The sequence below is a fragment of the Rhamphochromis longiceps genome, linkage group LG13, assembly GCF_057381845.1.
Source record: "Rhamphochromis longiceps isolate RC_006_pf linkage group LG13, R_longiceps_female_GT1.1, whole genome shotgun sequence".
Taxonomy (NCBI): domain Eukaryota; kingdom Metazoa; phylum Chordata; class Actinopteri; order Cichliformes; family Cichlidae; genus Rhamphochromis; species Rhamphochromis longiceps.
In genome coordinates this window covers 26,530,237-26,548,785 of record NC_140569.1, presented here as the reverse complement: position 1 = coordinate 26,548,785, position 18,549 = coordinate 26,530,237, and the positions used below count along the sequence as shown (strand labels likewise).

The following is an 18,549-nucleotide window of genomic DNA, read 5'->3' as shown; positions in this document are numbered from 1 at the left end:
ATAACCTGTTCACAGCACAATATCCAGCAGGTGTATTATCTTAGCTGGTGCTGTTAGAAAGGAAATGCCATTAGCTTAGCAACTATGTGGTCACAGAACAAAGCTGAGCAGAGTGACAGTTTGACCTGATGCAGCCATAACTGATGTTCTTCCACATTCACTCCACTTTGCCCAGCTACATTATATGTAAATGCACATACAGTCTACCTATATAGTAGCTGGATGCACATTTAGACTTCAGATTATTGAAGCCACTCTTTTAATTTTACTTTGAAAGTGAATTTGTAGGATTTCTGTTCCCTTTTATGAAGCCGTTTTGGTACTTTTACCTTCTCCATCACTGGTAGCACTACCTGAGCACACAAAGAAATTATCCTAGAAATGCAGTTGGTAAAACAACAGCAGCAGACTATATGCTGTTCAGGTCTCTAAAAAAGTATTCCTTATATGGATAAAACAAACAAACTTTAAGATAAAGCAAAGCTTCTGAAATATAAATCTAAGGGATATTATTTATAAGAGCAGACTATTGGTTGCATATTTACTGCTTATACGCTGGAATAAAGCCTCACTTTAAGGATTATGAATGTGAAGCTTCATAATAAAAAGTCTAGCATACAGACTTATTGTGTGTGATGGAAGTTTAAAAGAAGAAATCCCAATCTGCACCACAGACATGCAAGTCTGCAAAGTATTGCAGCCGTTTTTCATCAGGGCCTGAGCGACAGCCTGTACACCTTTAAAAAATTATTTATTTTCTTATTTACCTCTAAATAGCTTTTTTTTTCCAAAACTGCATTATGGCAGCAAGCTCCAGCAATGGCCCGCTCACTCCTGCCTGTGTCAGGTTGAAAAAGGAAATCATTAATATAACATTAGAAGCTGGCTGTGAACTCATAACTGCCCTGGGCACACATCAACATACATGCAGCAGCGTTCAGTGCACATACACCTTCCCCCAGGTTGAAATGTCATCCTTCACTGTCATTACATTTCTGCCCCCATTAACTATTGATTATCTCCACTTCAGCATTTGGAGCCCTGCTGTGGAAATGGCCCTCGTGGCTTGCTACGGATCAGGCGGAACAGAAGTGCTCCCCTCCTCCTCCTCCTGGGTTTTTACGCTGAAAAGGGAGCAAAGTCAGATTCGCCAAGGGGCGAGGGTAAAGAGGGACAAGCCGGCAGGGACACGGAGAAACAAGGAGTGACTGCACTGTACCCCCACCTGCCCACTAGCAGCACGGTTGAGCGGACGACTGGAGGTTAACTTGTTCTTTTTTTTTGCACCCATGAGAATTTTGCCACAGCATGTGTTGAATATTTACTGTGAGGTTCAGCTTCGCTTCTGTTTTCTTTCAGGAGAGTGCAGGTAGAAAAGTTTGTTTGGGCAGGAGCTGCATGCCCTCTGCCACAAACAAACTGCATCCTTAATACTATGGAGTAGTTTGTGCAGAGTTGTCTTCGCACTCCTGCTAGTCTCTATGTGGCTGTGTCCTGCTAATGGACTCCCTCTATTTTTTCTATATTTCAGCTGTTGAATGTTTTACACGTACAATCTGTGGAAGCAAATTCAGTGTTTGGGGGATAAAAATAAAGAATAAAAGTTGATCTTACGACCTTATTAATATCACTTTGTTTATGGGGTTTGTTTCCAAGTGTAGAAAACTGAATCACACCAGAAGGCTTCAGAATCCCTCATTTCTACAAAGGGAATAAAAAACACAAATCCTAAACAGTGTATATTCAACAAAATAGCTTCAACACTCTGAGATATTATCCATAATTTCGGCTAAGTGGGTATGTGTGGTATATACAATTATGGCTTAAAGCCACGAGTAAACAAGGGAGAAATCCTCAAGAGTCCAGGTTTATATTTATGACTCGGAGAAATCAGCAAAAACATGGAATTCTTTCACCACCGACAAAATTAGAACAAAAGCAACCAATCTGCATTTGTAAAAAGTCCCATTTATTTCAAAGTCATTTCATCAACAAACATAATAAATCTGCATTCTGGTATTTTTTGGTGGGTGGCGGTGGGGTGGGGGTGGGGGGGGTGCCACACCAGGAACACATGAATAAAACATTTATTTAAATAACTGATCAGCACCCCGTTTCGGATGAAACAAGTCGAAGCCTTCCCCCACTTGCCGAGGCTGGAGAATAAACAAGAAACAAGCCGGTGTACGGTACGAGCGAGCGAGAGTTAGTCAGGCCAGTCCCTGCTTTACATGATTACTGTGTAGGGTGAAATCCACTAGAATCCAATGTGGCTTTAAGATAATCCCATCAGAACTGCAACAGTGCAACGCTACTACAGAACACCCAAGCCTGTTAGCACTGATGAGAGCCTATAGTGAAAGAGAGGGAGGGGAATATGACAGAAGAGTGGAACAATCCTTGTTAAAAAAAAACAAAAAAAAAAAACACTTAACTTCTACAGTGAAAAACCAAAGGTTTAACAGCCTGCTGCCAACAAAAGCACCACGTCTTTTATTGCTAGTTGACATTTTCTAGGAAAAACTAGTCACACAGACAGAAAACTACGGTAAGTCAATAATTGCATCGGGATAAGTCTTCGTATAAAGCTCTGGAACACAAATCCATTTGAAAAATAGCTTTTTTATGAATACAAGCCTGAGTTACCCACATTAATTGTTATACATGTCCATGAGATAATACTGACTTAATATGCACCTCTACTGCCTCATTTAATTAACGAGAACATGTTTTGATACTGCCAGCCTTTCTGCCTCTGTCTAATGTCATCCTGATTTATGGGGAACAAATGTTACACGGGGAAAACTTACACACTGGTGTAAGCCGATTTTAGGCCTATATACTTGCCATCCTTTTTAATTAGGTCCTATCGGTCGGCTACGATGCCTGGGCTCAAAAGCAGGTGTCAATAAGGAGCAAACTTCTGCCGCTCTGACTTTTTGACGCCGGAGGTTGGCATTTTTGCGGTGTAAGGGCATAAACCCTGCGTTAGGCTGGAAGCGGCTGCTGGGTGGACGGCCAGCACGGGGAGCGTTTTCATGCCAAGCAGGCTGGAAACGGGGACGGCGTAGTGTGGGTTTTGGATGGCTGGTAAGGTGGAGGGAGAGTGGACGTTAATTGTGGTGGGGGCTTGGGTGGTGGCCGCCAGGACGGCCATAGAGGTTGCAGAAGTGGAGGCAGTGGAAGCAGACTGTGAGAAGCTCATGTTCAGGTCAACTGGGGTCGCAGAGGAAGCGGCCTGCATTGTGTATTTAGCCATCTCTACGCTGCAGGCCGTGACGATTGGAGGGGTAGTTGGAGACGGTGAAGGGTTAAGAGGAGAAAAATGGAGAAAGAAAAACGGGGAGAGGATGGGGGGAGAGACAAAGGATAAGGGAGGTGAGAAAGGAGAAAACAAAAGAATCAAAGAAGGAATGTGTTAAAAAGCAGAGACAATAAGGATTTTAATGCAGTCAAGAGAACAGAGCAGTGAGTTGGAACAAATCCAGCCTCACCCTGAGCACAATATCTCTGTCCCAATATAATAGCTCAGTGTTTGGCTGTCTTATCATCAGGCTGCGAGTGATGCCCTGCTGGACGTGGCTGTCCTGCGTAATGTCTTACCTGGCATTGATGAGGTACTGGGCCACACTGATGCTGGCTGGTGAACCTGTGATCGTGACTTGGCGCATGGCTGAGCCATCAGTGGCGCTGGCAATTTTGATGTGAGCTCCAGAGACCTGGCGAATCTCATTGATCTTGCTACCCTGTCTTCCAATTATGCAGCCAATGAACTGGGAGTTGGAGATCAGAAACATGCGAATAACAAAACAGGAATGCAGAAATTAGATTTTACAAAAGAACCTGGGAGCAACCGCCGTGGCCGTTTTCTGTAGAGGGAAACCACATTTCTCTTCATTATTGTGACAACAGAAAGCATATCTACGGTCCAATATGCCCATCAGATAAAACAGATGATACATAATTTATCACCACTAAAGCACTGGCTTTTATTTTTTACAAACTGATTGGTATTTTGGCAAATATGTTTATTTCTTGTCTGAGTTAAATGAGAAGGCAGGATGATATATTAGAAACAGAAAGAGCATCTATCTTGGCTCTGTCTGCAGTAGAAGTAGTAGTGTTGATGATAAACAAGAAATTATTTTTTAAAAATTATATGATAACATGTTAATATGCATATGGTAAATAATTCAGCAGCAGCCGTTATTATCTGGGAGACAGTGCAAAGAGAATAAGTGGCTGTTGCACCTTATCACTGGGTCCCACCTGCTATGTAATAGAAAAAAGAAGTAGATAGCTTGTCTATCTACTCTGAGTGACTTCATTATACTCTTCTGTAAACGCAGCAATAACATTGTGAATTATTTTGGTCACTAAGTAGTGCACTGTAACTCTGACACCTTAATATTCCTACAGTGTGAAGTCAGCAAAATCCACCTCCAAAGCTCAGTAATTACCTCCGCCGAGGAGGTTATGTTTTTGGTAGCGTTTGTGTCATTCTTTCTGTAAACACATTAGCTCAAAAAAGGTTTGAATGAATTCTGATAAAACTTTGCAGGGGAGCAGAGCGAGGTCATGTTAACAATCCATTAAAATTTGGCTTAGACCTACCAGGGTCTTCAAGGTCAACTTAATGATTTATTGGTCAAAAATTGGAAAAAATGCCTTTTGACTCAAAAATTGTGATTCTTACAAGTATGGTATGTAAAAAAAAAAAAAGATTTTGACCTCTGACCTCTTCTTCAAGGTTAAAAGATTGATCTGAAGGTCAAAGTGATAACTGACCTCTGACCTTTTACATTTTAGATCTGCCTATTGACCCCAAAACGTGTTATTTTAACTGCACTACTAACTTCTTGCATAAAATACAGTAGAAGTCCATTAAAAGTAAGAAAATGAGATGCCTTGACAGAGGTTTGTGCTCTCAGGGTGGTTCTTGTTAATTATGTTGCTTGTTTGGACAGCGTAGTGCTACGTTTGTTAGCACTCTTGCTTCATGGTAAAAAGGTCCTGAGTTCATATCAGGGCTGGGCCTCTCTGTTTAGAGTTTTTACGTTCTCCCTGCACTTGTGTGGGTTCTCTTGGGGTACTCCTGCTTCCTCCCATAGTCTAAAAACACGTGTGGGTTTTGGTTAATTGGAGATTCTAAATTGGCTGTGAATGGTTGTCTGGTGATGTGTCCATGGTGTACCCTGCCTCTCGTCCTATGACAGGATAAGCTGCGGATCTCTGCAACTCTGAACTGGATACGTAAGAAACTGGATGGTACAGTGACTTCCTGGAGTCTTCATTATTTTCCCTCAATGCTCAAGAAAGACACTTCTTTTGCCCAAGAAATAGACACCCATTAAATATTACAACTTGTTGATTTTACAGTTTGGTTCAGTCATTATTAAACTAACAAGATACAACATTAAAATTCAGAATTGACAGACCAAAGCTGGGTATTTCTCCCCCTTTCCCTGCCTCCATGGTAAGCTTAGCTAACAGGCTGCTGGCTTTGTTTTTATGTTTACACACCTGAGAGTCAGTCTCACTCATCCAAGTCTCAGCAAGAAAAGTGCATTTACCAAAAAGATGTTTCCTACAACATCAAGTTCTGACATGATTCAGTACAGATGAAACCAGGACTGTCTGTGTCTGAAGCAGCACAGTTAACAGTCCTCTAACAGCCGTCCACAGACATCTTTTCAATAAATCTGTTGTGGATTCCTTTTGCAATAATCGATGTCAGCCAAAAGCAAGGACTATTTAATTTCCGCAGCTAAGTAGGTGAAACATTTGTGTCCAAACAATTCCTCATTAAAGCTGTCCTCCTAGAAAGTTTTAATGAAGCCAAATGCATGGAGATTATCAGTTCAGGTTTTAGTGCCGGGAGAACACAAACAATGTAACACTTACATCATTAGGTATTGCCAGCTCTTGTGAACTTGTGGGGGCAGATGCATCCAATCCTGCAAAGTAGGACAAGGAGCGCTACCAACAGTTTGGCACTAATGGCTTCCACTTTCATAGCACGACAAGTTGCCCTACTTTGTCTAGGTTATCACTGTTACACTGCTAAATTAAGAAGCAGAAAATAGCATAGGGCAAAATAATCATTCTAAAAAGACAATACATATATACATAATACATGCATGCTGCTTGACTATGACTACCACACCAATACTCGCTATTTAATCAAAATATTGTAATGTATTGTGCTGAGTTAGTTGTGACGGAATATATGAGTACGTGGGGTGGTTGAGGTCAGGGATGGTCTGGCCAAGACAGTGTTAGATTTGGAGGAGAAATGTTGCAAAAGGTGGAGGATGGGGTCAAAAACTTAGGATTTGTTTTTGTTTGGTTTTTCTTTGGAGAGGGAAACTGGGCAAATGGGGCTGAAATTTGGGTTTGATGGGAGAAATGGTGAGAAATTGTTAAATATTTACTAAACTGTAAATATTTTTGACATTTTTCACATTTCCCTGTCAGAGAAAGCTGCTGTTTTTTTCCTTTTTTAGCTTATATATCATTCTGTCTGCTTCAGTCTGTCGCATATTCTTTTCAGTGATAAATATTTCAGTGACTAACTTTCAAGGTAAAAAAAAAGAAAGCTGGGTGGCTTAACCTTAAAAACCTACAATTGTGTTGATTATTCTTGTTTTGTTTTTCATCTTATTTTCTTGTGAAAATCGATGAAATGCAGATACATCACCGCAAAGCCACCGTCTACTCTCAAAGAAATCCTTGATCCTCACTGAAGTGACAGCAGTGTTTTGATGGTGTGAGTCGAAGAGGAGTGATGAGAGAGGGATAGATGGACTTCCCTGGGGAGCCGTGGGTACGTACCAGGGAAGGTAGGGTTGCTCTGCCCAAGGGAAGGGAGGGGGATATGCTGCATAGCCAACTGGTGAAGCTTGGTCAACTGCAGGGTAGGAAGGAAGTTAGAACTAACCAATCAAACTGGATTATTTCAGAGGAGCTGACAACTACAAAACAGAGCCAATCTGAAGTTCACAAACATCACACATGGTGTCAGTATCAAGAGATTCATTTTCCTCAGAAAGCATGCTGACTTCTCATAGCAGTCATCTGAAAATACAGTCACATCTCAAGCTACAAAGCTACAAGTGATCATGAACTCTGCAAATCTTCATTTCCATTTCAATCAGTGCATGCTGCTACCGTGGGTTAGTGTTAGTAAAGTCAACAGATCAGGGTTACTGAAATTTGATCTTCGCACAATAGGGTACACAGAGGGCGTATCGGTGGCTTGGAAGGAGTGGGCAGGAGTAGGTCATTAGGACTGATGTCAGTCACTCAAATGAACATACTTACATCTTGATGTGCAAAAGCATACTGCCCTGGAATTGCAAAGGCCTGGAAGGAAGAACAGATGAGATACGGTTATGTAATCGGGTGGTGCAGACATGTTATAACGTGTTACTTGAAAAATGAATTTGTCACAGACCATCAAGAGGAAAGTCAGTGCAGTGAAAATCCATTCCTTTCCCCTTTTCCATGGCTCTAATGTTTATAGATCTGACGGAATTTCATCTAAATGTCATCTGCCTTCCCCCCCCCTCCTTCTCCGACCATTAGCTGGAAATCCAATAACATAAACAGATGTCTGATAGGTCAAAGCAGACTCTGCCAAATTCAGGACAGCGCCTGGGCAGCTCGTGGAAAACATCAGCCTTAGACACAACATGTAAACATGTGAATTATTCATGTAAAAGCAAGTTATTCCTAAATTTTCGGCTAAATGCATGTAAATATGATCAATGGTTGTATATATTTACTAGGGGTGCAACGATACACAAAATTCACGGTTCGGTTCAGTTCGATACTTTGGTGTCACGGTTCGATATTTTTTCGATACAAAAAAAATGTTCATGCCTTTTTAATTTGTCATTTATTAAAATTATAAATATATATATTTTAACTCAAAAGTACAGTTTTTAAATTTAATGTTGCTGAAACAAAAATAATTTAAAAAATAAATATATCTGATTGAGGAGTCACTCATCTTTGGAAAAGAGAGTTTATTACAGAGAAATGGCTCTTTCCAAAATAAAAGCTATACTATACGCTTCTTCTGGGCTATATTCTCAGCAGCATATTGTAGCGGGTCAGGGCTGTTCGGGGTTCTGTTTGTACAGTTATGTTTTGTTTATGTTGCCATAGTGACGGGTGACGCCCTCTCGCTGCGACGGTGTGTCCTTCCGGGGTCAGAGGGCGCCCTGTGTGTTGTTGTTGTGGCTGTGCGGTTGCCGCGCTGAGCAGTTAGCTAGCGGCAGTGTTCTTCTGCAGATGTCAATAAACGGCTGTGCTCCCTGGCTAGCTCACGGGAAGCAAGACCAAACAACACCTCCGTCTCCTCGTTGTCTGAGCTCGCCACATTGGTGTCAGAAGTGGGATGATGGTGGCACCCCATGTTCTGACCCGAGTGACTTTTCCCCCGCCTGTCGTGACCGGCGGTGCGCCAAAAGAAGGCACCTGGACATTTGCAGGACTTTGTGTGGGGCAATGGGGTCGTCGGGGACGACTGACCCCTTAGGCGGGGGCTATGTAGCGGGTCAGGGCTGTTCGGGGTTCTGTTTGTACAGTTATGTTTTGTTTATGTTGCCATAGTGACGGGTGACGCCTTCTCGCTGCGACGGTGTGTCCTTCCGGGGTCAGAGGGCGCTCTGTGTGTTGTTGTTGCTGTGCGGTTGCCGCGCTGAGGAGTTAGCTAGCGGCAGTGTTCTTCTGCAGATGTCAATAAACGGCTGTGCTCCCTGGCTAGCTCACGGTAAGCAAGACCAAACGACACCTCCCTCTCCTCCTTGTCTGAGCTCGCCACAATATTAAACATATCAGGTCCCCATAAGGAGAATCATGTGCTAACGGCTGTCTAAATGACTCGGGTAAAGTTTGTAACATGCATGCTTGTTGTTTTTGTCTGCTTCCACTTGTCTTTGCACTAGGATGATGTCGGCGTAAATGTGCAGTCATATTCGTTGTGTTCCCACTAGTGCTCCGTTATCGAGCTACCCCTGCGTGGGGCTAGACGGCTAACACGTTAACGAGCTAACTGCTCGCTAACACACTAGTTCCCACCCATGTAATTGAGCATTGCGTGGCACATCCAACATACTGTTTTACTTTAGTCCATGACGCGCTTACCTTCAGGGTCATATGTCACATGAAAACCAAAATAATTCCAAACGCCACATCTGAATGAGGGTGGGGAAGGTTCAATTTGCCATGTTGCAAGGAGAGCTTAACTTCTGTCTCGCTAGCTTGCCCTGCGCTCGTCCTTCTGATGATGCTGTCTGTGTTGAGCGCTCAGTGGATCTGCGCTCGACAGTGCAGCCTAGGCTGAGTAGTCGAACGCAGATTTACTGAGCGCTCAACACAGACAGCATCGTCAGAAGGAAAGTTGATAAAATAAATTACAAATTTTGTATTGTTCGATACATATGCGTACCGAACCGAAAGCACTGTATCGAACGGTTCAATATCGATACGAGTATCGTTGCACCCCTAATATTTACACTGTTTTGCCCGTTTAGTAATAGAAACACCCCCTGATGATCAGTGAAATTTTGAAATCACACAAAATAATAAGTCCACTCAACTGCTGCGTGTCTTTAAATAAGCTAAATTCAGAGCTAAACAACTCCCCTATGGCTACTTACTTGTGCAGAGTGCTGTGGTGCTAATACTGCATGGGTTCCAGCAGGTACGACCTTGGGACGGTAGGGAATAGTTGCGCCTTTCGGTGGAGACTGGAGACACAGTCGTGCAAACCAAAAAGGGAGAAAATTTATACACTGGCGCAGCTGAGAAAAAGAACTCTCACTGGCATTGATGCGTTTTATATCCTCCTTTATAGCACTGCCTGAATCTTTTTATATCCCATTCATCTGCAGAGAAAGTAACATAAAAGATCGGACCAAAGAAAACTGCGATACAACTGGGAGCACAGCTAAAAATGGGGAATTGGCAAGTTTTTGATCAAAATAGAAAGAGGTCAAGTGGATACTAAACCCAAAATCCAAACTCAAAGCTCCTCAGAATACATTAAGAGCATGTGCTGCGATGGGCAGTGTGAGAAAAGTTTAAAACGGGGTCTAAAAACGTGAAGAGGCTTTGACAGTACAGTGGTAATTTAAACGCTGACATTTTAACGATATGGGAAAAGTACTGCATCAATATCCAGTTTTATATGTTTGTTATATAATACACGTCTGGGTATATCAGACAGACAAGGTTAAGAACTATCAATATAAATTATCTGGGCTTTAGCTTTGAAGACATCCTGAATTTACTACCTTCCTCTGCTCTCTAAATAAATGTGACATACTTGACTTCTAAATAGAGCCGCTGAACGTGAAGATCATCTGCTGGCTGACAGCGCTTACCTCCAGCATCACAGAGCAGATGTGTCTTACACACTGAGTGATGGCCTGTGGAGTGCCGGAGATTGTGACAGCCCTCTCTGTGGAGTCCGGCAGCATGTCTCCTGCCACCTGAACCTGAGCGCCTGTGGTCTTAACATCACCAGACAACAGAAAATACAAAGGCTATTTATTGCTGAAAAGAGCACGCCATCACCCAGATTGAAATGCCGTTTCGAGCACCCCACAAATTATCCTGAACACATTTTGACATGCAGGGAGCAGCTGCAAGCCAAATAGCAATGTGCGCTCCAATATTTGAAGAGGCGCACACAAATATTGTCCATTCGGAATGAGTATTCAGGCCCTGCTCATCCTCGCAGGCATAATCAATGGGATTTTCACCCACCCCCCTCCCCGCCACCCCTCCAGAAAACATACACATAGCTTCATGTAGTTTAAGGCAGAGAAAAACAAGAAGATTTTGACTTGAGTGTTTGATACTCAGGGTGTCAGAGTGCCAGGGAGACTGTTTTCTGTGCTTGTTTGGGTGCAAAAAAAACCAACTTCCTGCTGCAACATGAAAAAAAAGAAAGAAAACGACTCATACCTCTCGGATTTCTTTGATCTTTGAGCCTCCTTTGCCAATCAGTGAGCCACACTGGCTCCCCGGGAAAACCAGGCGAAGTGTCACAGGTGGCTTGCTTGTCACGTTGCTGTTTGTCATTGCTGCGGTAATATCCTGAGGGAGATTTCCAAAATATGTTGTTTTTCAGTGTCGACTGTACGGAACATCAGCGTTATTTGACAAGTCTTTTTGTGTGTGTGCGCGTGTTGTGATGCAAGACTGGAGAAAAGGTGCAGCCAGTGTCTTTCATGCTTTTGGGCATACCTCTTCAAACTTTTGCGCAATCATGGAAAAGGCTCTAAAGATGCCCTCTGTAGGTCCTGTGATGGTGACTATCCTCTCAGGGGACGAGCCCTCTGATATGTTGATGCGAGCGCCACTCTGGAAGCAAAGCCCCGCGGTTATTCCAGCTGTGATTTGATTCGATCTGCCTGACAACGTGAAATTATACGCCCTTTCTCATTACAGATGTCAAAGCAAACACTCACCTCCTCCCTCATTTTCTTGACTGTTTCTCCTTTCTGAAATCAGGCAGGAAAAGAAGTCGGTTAGATTGGATTTATAAGAGGAATATAACAAGACAAACAGAAGTAAAACAGCCAAAAAATCTATAAATGGTGATGGATTGTAAAATAAATCTACCTTCCCAATTATGCTGCCAACTTCCTGCGGATGAAAAGATAACAGCGGGACTTCTCTCAACAGTTTTTCAGCAGGATGTAAACATTTTAAAAGCTATTACGACACCGTTAGGCTATTACAACAAAAATGCACTGAATGATTTGAACTATTTACAAATGTCCATTACCTTTCCGTGCATCAGCAGCCTCAGCGTCAGTGTAACGTTCAAACTCCCATCTGAAGCCATTTCTTCCTTGTCAGACATTCTCGTTTTCCCAGATGTAAAGTAAAACACTCTGCAAGGATCGAGAAATAGTCAGGTAGTCAGGAAATAACATGTAAACTGAATGCATGCAGGCTGAAGTGAACATTACCGCTGTAACATTTGACTATTTATGCACAGGGTCTCATTCAGGCCTCCATCGGGTACTGCTGCTTTTTATCTTTTTATTCTGAATTTCCAGCAAACCTGTGATTTTTGGGTTATCCTCACTACTCGTGCTAACTACCCTGTTCTTCTGTTTACAGCTAAATTCCCAGAGCGGCCTGAAATATGCATCATTTCTTTTCCTCAACAAGATTCAGCTGGAAAGACCTTTCTGGCAAAATAAATGTTAAAAGCTTTCATGAAGTGCGTGTAAGCTGCATTACCACTGTGGAATCCATCTGTGGCACAGATGAAGTAGACCTCCATCTGAAATTGTTATGGATTATTACCTTAACGAGGATAAACGTTGAGTAAGTGGAAAATTCTCCAAAGATGGAACACTCACTTTTATGTTGCTTTACGGAGCCACGTACCCTTTTGGGGGATTTTTAACTTAAATGATGCTCTCTGAAGAGTCATGGACCATTGTTGCTTGTCTTCTGATCATGTAGTTGTGAGCGGGGGAAGATAAGCCTATCGCTGCGTGCAATCTTCACATGGGACTGTGTCTTTAGTTCCGGCTAAATACAAGTTGTGTGACTCTCTTGGAGAAGATAAGATATAAAGGAAGCTACTTGTGCTGGGGAGGCCTGAGGATCAATTGATGTGTGTGTCTGTTTGTGTGAGAAAGAGACAGAGAGAGAGACGTGTCTCTTAATATCACACTGACACCACGCAATGTCGACTCTGCTGTGGCCGCGTATCCAATTCTTTGTATTTGTAGAACAAATAAAGAATGTCTCGATGCAGTGAAGGACGGCCAGCTTATTGCACCGTAACAGACAGAGAGACGACTTCAAGTCTATAAAGCGCCAAGGTCGCAGTGTTCATTAGATCATCATGGTTCTGCTGAGAAGTGATTTTTCTATTTACTTTTAACGCTGGGCACGATGGAGAGTTTGTAGCTAATAAACAAGATAATCTAAATGGAGAAAAAAAAGTAATTTAACAAGAGATTGATGTGATTGTGGACTAACTTAGTAATCACTCACATGTGAGACATTATCTAAAACCTTTTTGCAAATGATAGATTTGCTTCAGCTGAAATCTTGGTCATGTCAGAAAAAGCAGGAATATACTGGCTATAGTGGCTTGCTGTTGGCGAGCATGCATGAAGTACTCCCAGTTAATCTGCAGTTAAAGTCAATCCTACTCGTTTTAACAGTATGCCTAATGACAACCATCTCTCATTTCTTTATATTTTGCATCCAAGGAGCCAAACTTTACTTATTGAGTTTGACCAATAGTTCTCCAGGATTTCTGAAGGTGTTTTAAATACTGGCTGCTTCTCACTTAAAAGCTAGTTTTAGTTGTTCTCTTATTTTCATTCATATACTCCATATTGTATGTTGTTATGTATGAGGAAACATAAAATATAATACACATATACCAAAATATCATAAAAAGACTTTGTCAAAAAAATGTTTTTAGTGGACAGGTGGCTGTGAAGAAGCCATTCTTAAGGAAAGTAAACAGGGAGAAAAGGCTGAGGCCGAATTACTTAAGAACTATACAAAAAGTCAAAAGTATCAGGTCTTATGAAATGAGGAAGACGTACATCACAGACAGAGGTACAACAGTGAGTGTCTACAGCCATCTGTAAAACATAGTGGGTGCTCTGTCATTGTTTGGGGCTGTATTTTTTAGCCAGTGGTGTTGGAGATGTCAGATTTCCACCCACCATGCGTCAGATGGGCAGCAATATCATTTTTCAGCATGACATTGATCCAAAAAAACACTGCCAATGCAGTAAAAGCACAATGGAACACTATCAGTCATGTATTGGTCTCCCTATAGCCTGGTCATCAACGTCTCTGATACTGTGGGATCATCTCGACAGAGAAAAGAAGAAAAGCCAGCCAACATCTAAATAAGAGCTTTGAATGGAGGAGAAGTATTGCTGAAGACTACTTAGAAAAATTACAAGAAAGCTTGTCTAAAAGAGTTCAGGCTGTGTTGAAGAATAAAGGTGGTCAGGTTTGCTTCGTCTACTGTATTTCCATCTATCGTTTAACTAAGGCACTGCATCCGTTTTCCACTTTGATATAAAAATATACAGAAATGAGGGGTTAATCAGGACTTTTGTTTAGTATTGTACACTTGTTAACTTTTTAATAAAGAGTTGGATGAGACATTGGCGTAACATTGTGCTGAACATCGGGGGGGGGGGGGGGGGGGGGGGGGGGGTCAAGATCTCTGTCTAAATAAATAAATAAATCTGCATAAATTCCCAGATGTTTAAACGTGCAACTATTTTGCTGGTAATACTTGAAATGAGTAAAGACATTAACGGCCTATTTATGCAAAATAATTCATAATTTTATTAGGGGGGTTATATTGGTAGGGTCTGATTATTGGGGGGTCATAACCCCCGTAACCCCCGTGGAAATTACGCCCCTAGGATGAGAAGATTGACACTATTCCTTTGTCTTTATGAAGTAGGGTTCTAGCCAGTCAGCTTAGTTTAGCATGAAGACACAATTCTGCATCTTTGTTTAATCAATAACAGAATGAATCACAAAAACAATACACTATGGTTTATCTGCCTGCCTCCTTCACTGGCTCAGCCAGTTGGCAGGCAAACAGTGGAGCTCTCCAGGAGCTGTTGAACCCAGTCAAGGATTTAGTGACCTTTGGACTGAAACAGGCTAAGCTAACAGGCTGTGGCCTCATACATATGTACAGATGGATAACCCTTCAATGCCAAGTGTTTCACAAAAAGTGTCATTTTTATGACCTTCCCATAGATCCCAGCTTTTATACTCACACAAACCAATAAATACAGTACTCTGTGCCGCCATTCCACACCTAGAAAAAAGAAGAACAGCGTGATTGTGTGGGTTTGATTAAGACATGCTAGCACTAACAACAAAATTCATTCAGGAGGTATCCAGTTAAAATGTTGGTAATATCAGTGTGATGACAAGCAAACAAAAACGGGGTTTCCCAGCAGCAGCGAGAAGCTTACAATATGGTATTGTTCTAGCACATTCCAGTGTTGATAATACCAGACTGGGCTAAAGGCCTTAATCCAACCAATATCTTGAATAAGTGGAGGGTGTCTTTCTGCTAACAAGAAGCGCAGCTATTCTCTCCTCTGTGCATCATTATAAAGTTCCTGTGAATACATCGAATAAAGCGAAACATCTCTGTCTAATCCTATAGGCCGGGATTTGTTTAGCTAATGCTAAGACCCTTTTGACCTATTTCTGTCACCTCTAGCATGCAGGCACCCACTCAAGACTTCCCGAACAAAACGCTGGTGCACAACAGCACCCACAGAGTATACATGATAAAACAGATAATCTACAGGAACTCAGCTCCGGGAACAGGCAGCCAGAAGTGTGCTTCAGACAATAAAAACAGGGTATTATCCCTCGGGGGAAATGGAGAACAATGTCTAAGTGGATTACTTGAAGGATTTCGTATGAAAATATATTCAAATTTGGAGGCTAAGACGAAGAATGATAGAACATTTTGAAATTGAAACAGTACTGATAAAATTACAGCATTTCAGGAGATTATGACTTGCAATTGTTCTCCAGTTTAGGAGCAATGCTCTTAAAAGACAATGTTTCAAATTACTTATCTCGCTTATCACAACAAGCCAACAGCATTCGCTTCTTAAAAATCTCGAGCAATGGCTATTTATAGCTATTTTGTGAGCCACCACATATCAGTATATAAGTGTGAGTCCTCTCAGTGTGGCATTCCTCCATCAACACAAAGCCTCCAGTATTGGAGATTCATCACATGTCTGGCTTAATGTGTTAATTAATTCAAGCCCAAACTATCTCTTAGGGGAACGGTGCAACAAAATGCATTTACAGCACAGCACAGAGTACAGGAAAAACAAGCAGCTCAAATTATCTCAACCTAATGGGAGTCAGGAGTAGTGCATTAAAACAAAGCCTCTCATTACTCAGCTTCCATTAAAAGTCCACAACCAACAACTTCAGCTTTCTTTCTGGCTAAACCCCAAAGTTACTGTTGTATGCAACAATGTTCCCAACAAATTCTCTTCAGTGAACAATCACCAGCTTGCATTTGAAGCCCAGTGCGAGGCCTGTAATGCATCAAGAATGAGTGGTTTAAAGTACTGACCTTATATACAAAATACTGCTTCCGTGCTCTTATTTCTGGTATTCAAAAAGAATGGCGCTTTAGTTTGTAGTCCGTGCTCAACGTATGACCCTTTGTTGTCAGTTATCCACAGAGTGGACAGATGGCTCCCTGTGCCCTCAGACCGGCTGGAGCGGAGGCTGGCTTTGCTATTAGTCCCTCAGCTTAGCCCAAGATAAGCCCCTACGCAGGGCAAGTGAACCCGCATCTCTTGCCTAATTCTCCCTGTCACAGTCACCAAAGAGGCGTTCCTCCGCATGGAGTTCCACTAGCTGAAGAGGCCTAAGGGCAGGGCAAAGAGGCTCTCCGGCTGGACAGTGTCCAGCAAAGATAGAACCAGCTACAGTTACACCACAACAAAAAGACCCAGGAAGGTCTAGCCTTTTGCAGTCATCAAAAAAGCACAGTGAGATGGTGAAGAGAAGCTTTGTTAACCGATGTTGGTTCGTGTCTAACGGCTCTGCATGACTGCTGTGTTTTTCATTAGATTTTCTGAGAGCTTCCTGCCAGCACAGGGCAGGATTTTCTCTAAAAATAAATCTCCTTGTAAGAAATCTGTGCTTTCTTACAAGGAACTTGACTAATTGAGGGGTGGAAAGGACAATGTGGCGTTTGAGGTATTTAGTGATGTTAAGCACAATGTCTTCGTGGGGGGCTTTGCCCACCCCCCTTCATACGGCCTCTGCCCTCCCCCACAACAAGCCCTTCTGCCCTTGTAATGAGGCCATACTGGATACAATACAGCCCTTCTGCACAGAAAAAATGTATTCAGCTGAGACCCAAATTTGTGAAGGAAATGAATCAGTGAAGCATAAGTGGCATATTTAATTACTATTCAGTGCGTTGCACGGAGACAATGATGGCTGCTGCGAGTCTCATGGCCGTCTATCAGACGTGTAAGCAGACATTCACTTCTCAGCTATGATTTCAATTCAGCCTCCAAGTTGCACTTCTATGATTAAAAGATTTTACCTCGTGAGAACAGAAGAAGGAAGGCTGTCTTTATAAGTCTCGATACTGACTTGATTTGACTCGCTTCACTTTTTAGGAGGCCTTTATTTCAGAGTTAAGACAAGGTTAGAGGTTAAGCAGTAAAAGTAAGCAAAGTTTTATCCAGTTATAACAAAACAGGTTCAACAGGGTGTCTCTTTGTGTCCAAACTGCAAGTAGAATCAGAAGCACAAGAGGAGCATCAAAGCATTCAAGGGCATAGCATGTGACAGCTATTTCTATCCTTTCAGAGACCATGAGATGATCTGGCATTTCATGCCAATCACTTGTGACTAATTTCTTCTCCTTCATGTACCTTGTCTGTCAACTAGATTAAAAAGTCAGGGATTAGATGTAATTGGATTACAGTGAAGTGATTACTTAGACCTGCTGGTGTAATCAGTTACAGTTACTGAAAGCAGAGTACATGTAGTGGTTACCCAAATGGGAAAAACTAGATAAAGGATAAAATATACACACTGCCCTTGCATGATTTTCTGTGGCTTTCTAGCTCTATAGCTAGCACATCTTAATCATCACACAGTATTATTGTGAACTAATCAATATTTTTAATCAGTCACTTCTGATTAATGCCCTCGTTTGTGCACCCTGTTAGCCAGCGAGGCTAGGAGTCGGATGATATGTAAGAGGTACTGAGAAGCAATTTCTCATGCTTGTTACTCAAAGCAGTGATTTCAGATGTCTTGGAAGGAATTTAAATGCCTGTACAGGATGAATACACAGTTCATGCTCATGATATTATTTAAATGTATATATGTGCTTAGCACCTGTGAACCTTTCATGTCTGCTGGGCGGACACAACGCACTCAAAAATCTGATGGATGCCCCATATATGAAAATGACAGCTATAGATTATGTGTCAGTGCAGATCTCTCATCAGCTGCCAGAAACATATGTACGTGCATAATGCATGTATTTCTACAGCCAGCGCCCCCTTTGGAATGTGTTAAAAATATATATTTCATCTGATAATTAAGAAATGTTGATGTAAGGAAATATACTGTGTCCCAACTTTTGGTTTTATATCCCACAGCACCATCTGTTTTACAGTAAAAACACATAAAATTACACAATATAAAAGAACATTTTTTAAGGTAGATAGACTTAAAACTGCATGACTCTCACTTATCGTTAATCACATTCACAAAGAATACCTGGCCTCCCAATAAGCTTACAAGATTCAACTAACCTATATTAAAAACCAGTGTACATTTTTAAGGACTTTTTTTTCTCTAAGCTAAACATTTTTAAGATTGCCAACCGTTTATCTGATGCTCTTCTACAAAAATTGGCCAAAAGCGAAGGTTGAGATTTTTTTTTCCCACGTGACCGCAGTGCAGCTACAACAGTTTTGATTGGTCCAAGGAGCA

General features: G+C 41.9%; 1 protein-coding gene across 3 annotated transcripts; it reads right to left on the bottom strand.

Annotated features, from left to right (window-relative positions):
• Positions 1-1,952: 1,952 nt before the first annotated feature.
• On the bottom strand, positions 1,953-16,752 carry LOC146655990 (poly(rC)-binding protein 3). 3 transcript variants are annotated; one of them, XM_085428766.1, is made up of 14 exons: positions 16,151-16,752; positions 14,814-14,854; positions 11,807-11,915; positions 11,641-11,664; positions 11,487-11,519; positions 11,263-11,379; positions 10,981-11,112; positions 10,395-10,523; positions 9,669-9,758; positions 7,324-7,365; positions 6,835-6,910; positions 5,905-5,957; positions 3,604-3,773; positions 1,953-2,351 (listed from the first exon to the last, which is right to left on the bottom strand). In XM_085428766.1, the coding sequence occupies exons 3-14, from the start codon at positions 11,882-11,884 to the stop codon at positions 2,315-2,317; spliced, it is 981 nt and encodes a 326-aa protein (XP_085284892.1). In that variant the 5' UTR covers positions 11,885-11,915; positions 14,814-14,854; positions 16,151-16,752; the 3' UTR covers positions 1,953-2,314. The 3 variants fall into 3 exon arrangements, with proteins under 3 accessions (XP_085284892.1, XP_085284890.1, XP_085284891.1); XM_085428764.1 differs by having other exon boundaries at positions 1,953-3,266; positions 16,151-16,747; XM_085428765.1 differs by lacking the exon at positions 16,151-16,752 and adding an exon at positions 15,015-16,040 and having other exon boundaries at positions 1,953-3,266.
• Positions 16,753-18,549: the final 1,797 nt, after the last annotated feature.